Source organism: Peromyscus leucopus, chromosome 14 (genome assembly GCF_004664715.2).
Source record: "Peromyscus leucopus breed LL Stock chromosome 14, UCI_PerLeu_2.1, whole genome shotgun sequence".
In the NCBI taxonomy this organism is placed as follows: Eukaryota; Metazoa; Chordata; class Mammalia; order Rodentia; family Cricetidae; genus Peromyscus; species Peromyscus leucopus.
Genome location: NC_051075.1, coordinates 39,724,956 through 39,737,069, shown reverse-complemented (window position 1 = coordinate 39,737,069; position 12,114 = coordinate 39,724,956). Strand labels below are relative to the sequence as shown.

Sequence of the window (12,114 nt, the reverse complement as noted above, 5' to 3'; positions counted from 1 at the left end):
CGCGTGTCTAATTCCCCGAGGCCCCGCCCCCGCCGTGTGTCTAGCTCGGAACCCGGAGGGCTCGCCCGCTTTAAGCTTCCAGGCGCTTGTGGCCGGTTCGTCTCCGCTCCGAGACCTGGCCCGGAGGTTGCCACCGGCCTTGCACGTTCTCCCGTGGGACTTGGCGTTTATCCCTCGCTTGGAGAGAGCACCGCTGTGCTGAGCGGCAACCCCTGCACCCAGACGATGGAGGCGGCGCTGCCAGTGGCCCGGCTGCCCCCGCACGACCCGAAGACCCCCGCACTGTCGGTGGTGGACATGCACACAGGCGGAGAGCCCCTGCGCATCGTGTACGCCGGGTGCCCGGAGGTAGCCGGGCCCACGTTGCTGGCCAAGCGGCGCTACATGCGTCACCACCTCGACTACGTGCGGCGGCGGCTCGTGTTCGAGCCCCGCGGCCATCGGGACATGTACGGAGCGGTCCTGGTGCCCAGCGAGCTGCCCGAGGCGCACCTGGGAGTCTTGTTCCTGCACAACGAAGGCTACAGCTCCATGTGCGGCCACGCGGTGCTGGCGCTAGGCCGCTTCGCGCTTGACTTTGGACTGGTGCCCGCTCCCCCTGAAGGCGCCCGGGAGACACAGGTCAACATCCACTGCCCCTGCGGGCTGGTGGCCGCCTTCGTGGCATGTGAAGGTGGCCGCAGTTGCGGCCCTGTGCGCTTCCACAGCGTCCCAGCCTTCGTCCTAGCCTCAGGTAAAGGGTGAGACACTCTAGGCCCGGTTGGGACACACTCGAGACGAATCTAACCACAGTTCTGTGCTGAATAAACCTGTGCAACTAACCCACCCTGCCTGCTCTCGTAATTCACAAAAGGGTAGTTCCAGATTACTGCTAACACGCCTCAGCGTCTTGGATGCAAATCAGAGCCTATCCGTCCATGCAAGACTTGGGGGGGCTTTGAGTGGAGTGATGAAGAATTCTGTGCTTGCTTTACACAAGATTCCAACTCCAGTTTTGCAGGCATTCGTAGATATTTCACAGCAGAATGAAGTTAAGAGCAAAGGGCAGTGTGTGTGCCAGAGTTCAGTCTAGTTTAGAATATGCTTGGTAAAAACATTACTCCTAATAAGTTACTGAAATATGACCTGTCTTTTTCTCAGCTGTTAAGTGCCTTCCCTCTGCAGGGGGGAGAATGTCAGTTCCAGGCCAGCATGGGCTACACAGTGAGACCCCTTGGCTTTGGAGAACCAAAGGACTATGAAAGAACTAAATTTGCAAGTGAAGATATTGTTGCTCTCGCCTGGAGGCACAACCCGCTGAATCCCTGACTGAGTCTGTACCTTCATTTATTCCCAGAGCTTCTTAGGATTAAAAAAGGAGTGTATAAAACATTCTTAGAATTTTTCTTTTTAAAGGTGAATATGTGTTGACTGTTTTGTTTTGAGACAGGGTCTCATTCTGCAGCCCCAGCTAGAATGAAACCCTGGAACTTCTATGTTGACCAGGCTGGCCTCCGTCACACGGAAATCGACCTGCCTTCTGCGTCCTGAGTGCTGGTAGAAATTTTTAAATATCTGAAAAAATGTTCAAGAAGCAGAGACTTCAAGATATATGGACTTGTTTCCTGGACGTACAGACACATGAACAGATCTTTTGGGTTCTCTGCTATAGATCCTTTGTTATCTTTCCATGGTGGTCATCTGTAGAGGAACATACCTCTTCAGAATCACCTGGCAGCTGGTGTTTTATCTTTTATCCCAGTTGTCCTGTGAGTCACGACCCCACCCCCTTTGGGGATGCCGACCTTTTCACAGGGGTCCCCTAAGACCCTCCAAAAACACAGATATTTGCTTTACAATTCATAGCAGTAGCAAAATTACAGTCATGGAGTCGCAACAGAAATAATTTGATGGTCGGGGGTCACCACAACATGAGGAACTGTATTAAAGGGTCGCAGCATTAGGAAGGTTGAGAGCCACTGCTAGCAAGAACATCCAGCCTGTATCTTGTAGGGCCCATGTGCCCCAGGTTAGCTATGAATGTGGCCCAACATAAAACGTAAAGTTACTTAAAACACTGAGGGTTTTTTCCCAGTGGTTTACCTGTTTCTTATTGTCTATGGGGGTGCGTAGCTCTCTAGCATGAACTTTGCCATAGTGGAAAACCAGACACACCTGCAGGATTGAATTTTTCAGTGCAGACATTTAATATCTGACTGGAAGTGATCTGGGAGCTCATTTAGTCAATCCAAGAATAAGGTTACATAACACTGCTTTTCTCCCAAGTCTTCAAGCCGTGCAAACATTCTTAGAAAATCTGCTCTTGATCCTCCTGAATAATTAGACTCTAGATCAGCCTGAGTGTGAATGCCACTGTATCAGAACAGGCTTGGAGTAACCTCAGTAGACAGACACCCGTGGTGATGAATGCCACTGTGGAATTCGATGCCCTTTGAATGGGTATCACAACCAGATTGGCACTTGAGGGAGATAATTTATGACTTTTTTTAAAGCCGTTTAGCTAGCTGGCTACCTAATTTCTCCCTAGGCAGCTCAGGCAGCAGACTACAGAGTCCACTCTGGGAGACCCCACAACTGGCAGCAGCAGCAGCAGCATCACCTGCATATTAGTCCCAGGTTGGTAAGGAGAGAGCTAGCCAAACCTTTAGGTACCAGAGTTCCAGACAGCATCCCTGTTTGTGGACTTGAGGGTCACGCTGAAGCATTAGAAAAGGAACCCTTGCATCTTCAGAAGCACATAGAAGGCAGGCAGAGGGATGGTGTTGGAGAGCCTTGATCTGCCCCTTCCCATCGCAGTGACCTTGTTCTGCAAAGTCACCATCTGTGAAATGGAGGTGCAACTAGTCCCCACCTGGGAGGGCTCCAGAGTTCACTGCACCCCAGCATGATGAATTACATTTGTTATGTTCACTGTATCCTAGGGGTCTACAACAGTAGACTTAGCAGTAATATTACAGTAGACTGTAATGAATAGTAGTTGAAGAGTAGCTAGTCAATGAAATTTGGAGGATGTGCCGATTGGCAGTTGTGGCTATCTGGTCCTCTCGAGAACGCCATTCCTGTTGGAAATTAAACTTTGGCGTTCACATTAACATTTGCCATGCCTACTAACCTCTGCTGGGTAGTCTCCACGTATTACTGCATGGAATTTTCAAAACGGCTCTCGTAGGGGACATAGCAATCCCATTTTCTGTGCAAGGACAGCGAAGCTGCACTGAGTAGCAGAACCAGGATCCAAACCCAAGCCTGGCAGATTAGCCTTTCATCCTTAACATTTTTGCAGTTCACAGAGCTACATTCTGATTTTCTGGAAAACTCATAGATCCAACCTCATTCATACTATGTGATACATAGTGATGTGATATTCATACTATGTGATTGAAATTTTGTCTTTGTCTAGCTGAACTTGAGAAAAGGCTGTTTTCTTCATCCTGTAACTCTGCAATCTTCCACGTGGGGTCTACTCTTCTGGGGGGCTTGTCCTAAGGGCTACCTGAAGGAAATAATTTAGGATCCCAGTGATGAGCTTGCATGGACAGAAGGAAAGACGTTAGATTTGGAATTGAGTTATAAATGCAGGTTACATATTTCCGGGGAAAGGGTTGGGACGTCAGAGTCAACTGCTTCTGAGGTTGACTCCGAGCCCCAACACTTACTTGGTGGTTTTCTCAGAATTGTGGGAGGGTTTTAAATAATAGTACCTGTCTCTCAGCACTGAAGTAGTTAAGGGGCTAGTGTAGGCAATGTTCTGGCACATGGGATGTACTCATGGTCTCTCAGTTTCCAATGTCGGTAATTTAGTTATGTAAGAAAAGTGTCAGCCAGGCATTGCGGTGTATACCTGCAAGCCAGTGCTGCTGCTAGGGGAATGTGCTGCTATACCCAGCTTAAAAGAAATCGTCTCTGGAACTTGTTTTGGCATTATAACTGAGGATGACCAGTTTGTGAATAGCATTCAAATCCCATTTGAAGCCTTTCCTACTAGTATGTATTCCTTCATGGTGTTCACAGGTGGCTGTCTCAGAGCTTCCCCATCTCTTGCTCACCCTCCATGATGTTTCCTACAAAAGAACCTCAGAGCAGTTAACAGATATGTACGTATAACCAAAGAGAAACACAACATCCAGATATATTCTAACTTACGCAAACCGCCAAGTTAAACAAGGAAATGCACATTGCTCTCATTTACCCAACACTTATTTTGAAAATGGATTTCTGCTTCATTCCTTTTTATTGTGAAAGTTTCTCCTTTAAACATGATTAAAGCAATGTGATTTTTTTTTTCTAACAAACTTGCCTGTGAAATGCCTCTTTTAGACCTCACGGTGGATGTTCCTGGACATGGAAAGTTGGTGATGGACATTGCATATGGTGGGGCATTTTATGCATTTGTTAGTGCAGAAAAATTGGGACTTGATGTGTCATCTGCAAAGACGAGGGACCTTGTGGAGGCCGCGAGCACCGTGACAGAGGCCGTGAAAGCACAGGTGAGTCCCAGTACTGCTAATGACAAATGCCTCCCTGGGTGCTTAAATACAAAAGATCACATCCGTAAGGAAATCAGACATAAACGCACCCAACTCTTTATCACACTGAGAATAGTGTACTGCCTAATGGGCTCTAGCATGGCACTTGTGAAATCTCGCTTTGACACTGAGAGCTCTCATAACCTCACCTTCACGTGTCTTGGGTTTCCTACTTTTTTAATCACGTCAGTTTAGGTAGTAAGTAACTCTAGAGTATTCTTTCATTTCTAGCAGAGTTCTGCCAGCCCACCTTGAGCCTGGACTCAGATGAAAGAACAGTACAGTATTTGAATGTTACATGACATTTAATTAGTGGTCACAAAAAACAGCAGGGTGGTATCTGATATACTTGTATTGATCATATCATAGGCTCACTTAGCAAAGGCTTTAGTTTGTCAAAATTTATAGCAGGTAGAAAAATGAAACTGTGTAGCCCTGGGCTGGAGTGATTGATGGCTGAGGGGTTAAAAACACTGGCTGCTTTTGCAGTAAAGCCGGGTTCATTCCCAGCACATAAATGGCAGCTCACAACCATGTCCTTAACTCGAGTTCCAGGGGAATCCAGTGTCCTCTTCTGGCTTCTTGAGTACCATGCACACATGTACATAGACATGCATGTGGGCAAAGCATACATAAAATAAATACTTTTAAAAGAAAATACGCAGCATTTTACTATTTGAAATTACCATTTTCTGGGGCAATCAATACCAATATACAGAATTATTCTATCAGGGTAAGTTCTAATAATTTACATCAGTTTTCTTTCCTCTCAGCTAAACAGCTCATGGCTTAAATTTTAATACAAAAAAAGTTCCACTTCATTTTTGAATGAAACCAAGAAAAGGGGGCCTCATTTACTTGATAAAAGGAGTAATTCTAAGCTTCCTGTTAAAGTTGAACTGCTCAGCAGGATGATAATGGCAAAGGGTGGACTCTGAGAGAATCCGGAGTCCCTTGTACTTTGAGAGAATTGACATACCATCATGGAAGTATTGGGCATAAGAATCCCTTTGTCAGTTGTTAGCCAACCATATTGTTGATGCAGATTTAGGGAAAGACCTTTTGTAGAGCAAGGTCTAAAGTTCATGCACTCTAAGTTCAGCCTTACTCTCTTATTGCGTATTTAACAAGAATGTCTTGCATATGTCGGACACGAAGCTTGATGCGGTAGACCCCAGGGAAGGGCAAACCCCAGTGTCCCAGAAGCCTGATCCAGTGGAAGGAGCCAGCACCCCCGTGACATGCGCAGTAGTGGAGGGAGGCATGGGATTTTAGGCAGTGATAAAACAAGTTTGCACGTCTCTTTAACTTGGTTTGATAGACTGGACTTTAGGAACCCAGGTCTGTTTAAGTGGCACGTGGTAAACGTATGAAGATGAGTATGGTGATTTCAGACATTACTGTCAAATATCACATAAATCCAGGAAAAGCTCAGCTACTGGATCTCCCGAGTACTGGAAGCATACCATTATGCCTTTGGGGCTAGATCTACTTACCCACCGCCCTGGGCTGTGTTTCTCTCTCTCTGTGCACTCACTGCTTTTCATGGAACCTCTAATTGCGTTCTGTTTTCTCCTCTTCATCCAATTGTTTCTTTCTTACCAGTAGCCTCTGAATCTAACTTTCTTTTTAAAAAGTTTTACTCTGCTGGATTCCCCACATTCTCCCCTCCCATGTGATGGTTTTAGCTCAGGCATAACCAGCCTGTGGACTAACCCTCATGACTTCAGCACTTCACAGAGGGTGTGTGCTGGGCATGTGTATAAACTAGGACTGCTTGGTGAGTTGAGGCTAGACACAGAACAGCTACCTCAGCAGAAACTCAACGTACGAATCATAACTGCCAATAAAACTGTTTATATCTAGAGAGCAATATAATATCAAGCATTTATTTAGGCTTATCCCAGAAGGTAATTTCAAAAACGGTACATATTGAGAAAATTATGTCTTGAGAGTCTGTTGTTGACATTATTTCTAAAGACAAAATTTGAGTCAAAACATTTTACATATGGCCACTTTATTTGCAGTTTAAAATCACCCACCCCGAGAGTGAAGACCTTGGTTTTCTGTATGGCACTATTTTAACAGACGGAAAAGACGCCTACAGCGAGGAGCCCACCACCAACATCTGTGTCTTTGCAGATGAACAGGTATCAGGACAGCAGCTGTTAGGCGCAAACACCAGGAGCAGCTGATGGAGAACACTCACCTCCTGTCATTCCTGATTCTGAAACAGGTCGACAGGAGCCCCACGGGCTCGGGAGTGACCGCCCGGATTGCTCTGCAGTACCACAAGGGCCTTCTGCCACTGAACCAGACCAGAACCTTCAGAAGTAGCGTCACTGGCTCAGTGTTCACGGGGCGTGCTGTGAGGGTGAGTGTGGCGCTGACCAAAGAGGCGGGAGCGGGGCGCTGCGGAAGTTTCGTCACTGTACTCGTAGACGGGCACTTGAAAGCAGGCCTGGAAGAACTTCTGTCCAACAATCAATTCTCAGAGTGTAGTGCTGGCGCCTCTGGTTTGACCCACTGTGCTGTCCATGGATCAAAACTATGTTCATCATAACATTCAGACATGGTTTGCTTTTCACTCACTCGCTACGTGATAAGGGATAGCCCAAACACATGAATGACTGCATGCAGAAGCAGATGAGAATCCAGCTGTTTCTATTGAGACAGACAAGAGAGAGGCTTTCAAGACTGTAAAATGATGCCGCTTTTCTCATTTAAAACGTTTCTGCAAACAGTTATTTTTATTTACAAAAAGTGTGATACATAACTGTGTAATCAGTTTGTTTTTCAATGAAACAATGAACAAATATCTTTAGTTCCCAATAAGTACTGAGAGATATGGCATGCGTAAAGAAGAACTTCTGGAAGCCCTCAAATATTAAGTGTAAAGGGATCTTGAGACCAAAAGACCTGAGAAGTGCTACATTAGTGTTTGGAGCCTTTTGGGTTTTTTACTTGTTCTGTAAAAGTATTGTAATTCAAAGAGTCGTACCTAAAAGATGTGAGTTGTGAAGAAGAGAATTTTTGTAATGGATTCAAATGCAGATGTGCTAACAGTGAGTCTACTCAGTAGTGAATGAAACCTGTTATAAAGTGATTAATCTACATTAGTGAATGGATGTACTCTAGAGAGCCCTTCACATAGGAAGATGTCTACCCTGATGTAGCTGCTTTTAAGTTGTTTTTTTTTTTTCTGAATACTGAGTTATCTTTAAGCTAGGAATCCACATATCACACAGTGATTTTATAATATACCAAACCATTTATTCTGTATGCAATAATGAGGAACACGATGTCTTCAAAATCTGAGACTGGAGATAAAACAGTCACCTTCAGGATTTACTAGGAAGTTCATTGTGTGCCAGTTTCCAAGCTAAGAACTTTAGGCATGCTATTTCATTTGAACCTCACACGACTCTAGATCATCATAGGCACAGTAGCAGCAGCAGCTAAAAACCCACATCTCCAGTGGCAAGCAGGAGGCAGAGGAGACTCACACCGGAGTGGTGTGAGTCGTTTAAGACCTCAAAGCCCGCCCCCCGGTGACATACTCATTCAGACCACCACAGTGGGAGAGCACTGCTCAGCAAACACGAGGCCCTGGGTCCAACCTGCACTGCCAAAATGGTAAATAATGAGCCAGGCGGTGGTGGCGCATGCCTTTAATCCCAGCACTTGGGAGGCAGAGCCAGGTGGATCTCTGTGAGTTCGAGGCCAGCCTGGGCTACAGAGCGAGATCCAGGACAGACACCAAAACTACACAGAGAAACCCTGTCTCCAAAAACAAAAACAAAAAGATAATGAAACTACTGTACCTTGATTTTATATTTGTCATTTTACCTCGGCTTTCAGTTACTCTTATTTTAAAAATTAGAAAATCAAAGACACTACAGGTAAGATTTTGTGTTACTACTTTTATGATTTCTGTGGCCAGATACCGAGTAGAAGGTTTTATTCTGGCTTACAGTTCAGGGGAATGTGTTCCCTGATGGCTGGGAAGACCCAGCAGCAAAGGGGAAGCCTGGTGGCAGGAGGCAGGCTGTCAGGAAGCAGGGTGAACAGGAAGTGGGCTGGGTATAAAAGCTTAAGGCCCACCCCAAGTGACCCATTTCCTCCCGTGAGTGAGTCTCTACCTCCTAAAGGGTCCACAGTTTCCCTGAAGAGCACCAGCACCTGCGAGCCAAGTGTTCAAACGCATTAGCCCGCGGGGACAATTCATATTCAAAACACAGCAAAATTGCAACTATTGATTTCACGCCTGCGATTCCCCAGTGCACTGCACTCCTTCCGTGTGCAGAGGAGCGCTGTGTCTTCCAGGATCCCTGAAGATGCCTTCCCAGTTTCATTCCCTGTCCTTCCAATTCAGTGGTCCAGCATTTGGTCCTTAGCTTCCTTCTAGTCTTTCCCGAATTTGATGACACAGGATGAGTTCATCTACTTCCTGGACTTCAGTTCTTAACCATCTGCTGAAGATAAGTCCCAAACCTTCATCCCAACTCTGTCTGTCCTGTCCCTCTGTCCAGTCTAACACTTGAGAAGTTCACTATCACTATGCTCATTTCTAAGTGACTACCTAAGTATCTTAAACTCTGCATACTAAAAACTCCTCCCTTCCTTCTATCCTTCTTTGCGTGTTCCCCCACCTCACCCTCCTCCACCCCCGTGCTCTGTTAATGGCTTAAATGTCACTTCCAAGGTAGAAACTACAGTCAAATTTGTCATAGTCACAATTCCCCTCCGTCTGCATTGTCAGGCTATCAATTCTACCTCCTGATTAGCTTGTATTCTCCTTCTCCCTCCTCACTAAATACTGCACTGTGACTCCAGGTGTCCGTCAGGACTCAGAATTCTTTTTCTTTTTTTTTTTTCTTTTTTTTTGTGACTGAGTATCACTGTGTAGCCTGGGGTTCCCTCTTAGCAGGTTTCTGGGGTGCTAGTCTCTCTCCCATGTGCCCTCTCTTTCCAGTTAACTAAAACACACATCTGACCTTGTCACCCCCCCTTAAAAACCTTCCTGTGCTGAGGGATCAGCATGTGGGTTTCTCTAGGTGTAAGAGCCAAGAGCCCAGCCCTAGAGACACCACACAGCTGCAGGATTCTTAGTTTGCTCCTTTTGTCTTCTTTCTCCAGGAATCCAAGTGTGGGGACTTCAAGGCCGTCGTAGTGGAAGTGGCAGGACAAGCCCATTACACAGGGACAGCGAGCCTGACAGTGGAAGATGACGACCCGCTGAGGGATGGCTTCCTTCTCAAGTGACCTTTTCCAGAAGTCTCAAGGTTTTCCTTCTGAAGTAATTACCTCTGAGTGATGCTTTCTCTGTATCACATGAAAACCAGCGTCCAGTGACACATATAGGCTAATTTTTACACTTTCTAAGACAGTACACTATAGCTAAATGCAAGGCATTCATTATACTTCATATTTGCAAACCTTTTGAGCATACATATCACTGATGTGGCATACAAAGTGCTAAAAATTCAGAAACTTTTTAATCATTAGTATAGAGGGCAAAATTAAAACCTAGTTACTTAATCCATGCTGTGGAAATGACAGTTCTTTGTTTTAAAGTTTCTTTGAATGATAGCTTCAGTGATAGACCACACAATAATAAACTTGGTGAGTTTGTTATTTTAATGTTCCTGTTTAAGTAAAATAAAGCAACATGCTGAGGATGTGGTTATTACAAGGTTCTCAACACTTGGCATGAGTAATCTTGAAGGACCACACAGGCTCGGGTTCTTTGGCAGGCATTGTTATGGGTGCTGCTGGGGTATTGCCTTTGCTGCGGGGCCCCCATCATCAGCACCCTCTGGCACCCATGTGACACAAAGTCACTGACCGATGCTGCAAAGACCAACTCGTAACCAGATTTTTGCCATCTCTAAGATGGTGCTCTTTTTGGTTTGGGAGTGGTCTTTTGTTTGGTGTGCGTTTGGTTGGTTGTTTTTCCTTTGCTGGTTCTAAGGACTGATTCTATGACCTCATGCTACATTATTGAAATACAGATGTGAAGTAAAAATTAATCTGTGAGCCTTTACAGTGAAAAGCATCTCATGTTCTATCGGCTGACCTTGGCCAGTAAGTTGTTCTTCAGTACTGATGAGGAAAGTCCAGGAGTTCAGAGATCAAGAAGATAGAAAAGGTGGGCCCAGGAGGTCTCCCACAAGCTCTGTCTTATGCCAAGCAAGTTTATTAAGAAGAACGCCATCTTGTATCCTGTTTGCAGGGGGGAAATGGGACAGAGTCAGCAGGAAGTTCATCAAGCAGTGCTGCACAAGAGGAGCACAGGATACCTCAGGGCTATCACAGGCCAAGCACACAAAGTCCCTGGGACTGATAACGCCAATCTCTTCAGTGGGGAAAGCCACATTCCCAGGAATGGAAAGTCGGACTCCTTCTAGGTCCTGGCTCCAGCCCCAGACTGGACTTGGCCAAGTCTGCCCCTGGGCAAGGACACTGAACTAGGTTCCTTTTGTCCTTTCCTGGGGACCTCTGAGAAAGCCTTGGATCCACCTGACTCTCAACAATCAGCTGCTTGCTAGATTTAGAATATGAAAAAGCAAAACAAAACTGAATCGCTCTGGTATTGTCAGTTTAGAGACTGTGACGCCAACAAACTGGTATTACCTAACATCTGACATCTAATCCAGTGGTTCTCAACCTCTGGGGGTCTTGCGACCCTTTCCCAGGGGTCGCCTAAGACCCCCAGAAAACACAGATATTTATATTACAATTCATAACAGTAACAAATTACAATTACGAAGTAGCAATGAAAATGATCTTATGGTTGGGATCACCACAACATGAGGAACTGTACTAAAGGGTGGCGGCATTTGGGAGGTTGAGAAACCCTGCTCTGATCTATCCTGTGCTGGCTCTGCCTCCCTCGGAGTGAGAAAGACTAGGGAGATCAACCCCACCTCCTCTGGCATTCAAATTGGAGCAATGTTGATTCTGCTGCTAATACTGCTCCCTGCAACCCAGGCCATCTCAAGGCTTAACCTCATCAACAAACCATAGCACCCACCACCTCCGTCCCCTCAGTGGCCTCCCCGAAGCATATAAATGTGTTCATGATAAAGATGGTGACAAGCACTCCTCTTTCTAGCTTGCTTCCACCCCTAACTCCTTCCCTCGGGAGTGAAGCTTCTAGATACACTCTCCTGGTGTAGTCAACCATTGTCTGGTTTCTGCATCATTACTCTCTGGAAACTGGCCTGTCAGTTCTAAGTGTCCCCGAAGGGTTCATCAATCCCGTGCCGGACACTGCTGCTGGATCCTGGCAGTCAAGTGTGGTACCCATTGGAGCAGGACTTCCAACTTTTTGGTGCAAAGGTCACCCACAGAGTAGCTCAGTGAGGCTCCCCAGACCACTGGGTTGGTAGTCAGCCCCCAGTTGCACATGATGCTGGAATTATGTGAGCCAAGATCCATACCTCCTTCTTGTTCCAAAGCTTCTAGATTTCTTAAGAAACAGGCCATCTTTCAATCCTCAAAACTCACACATTGTGTCCTATTCCTCTTTGAGACAATGTTCATACTTCTGTGTAGCTCTTAACCTAAAGGCCTAAAGTGAAAA

General features: G+C 45.9%; 1 protein-coding gene and 1 long non-coding RNA gene across 2 annotated transcripts; one reads left to right on the top strand and one right to left on the bottom strand.

Moving 5' to 3' along the window:
• Positions 1–15: 15 nt before the first annotated feature.
• L3hypdh (trans-L-3-hydroxyproline dehydratase) lies at positions 16–10,221 on the top strand. The gene is made up of 5 exons (XM_028858320.2): positions 16–733; positions 4,318–4,487; positions 6,554–6,676; positions 6,763–6,900; positions 9,666–10,221. Exons 1-5 carry the CDS (start codon positions 226–228, stop codon positions 9,789–9,791), a joined length of 1,065 nt encoding a protein of 354 aa, XP_028714153.1. The 5' UTR covers positions 16–225; the 3' UTR covers positions 9,792–10,221.
• LOC119088987 lies at positions 6,382–11,236 on the bottom strand. Its single transcript, XR_005092749.1, has 2 exons — positions 10,606–11,236; positions 6,382–7,190 (listed from the first exon to the last, which is right to left on the bottom strand). It is a non-coding gene; the product is annotated as an uncharacterized LOC119088987 (long non-coding RNA).
• Positions 11,237–12,114: the final 878 nt, after the last annotated feature.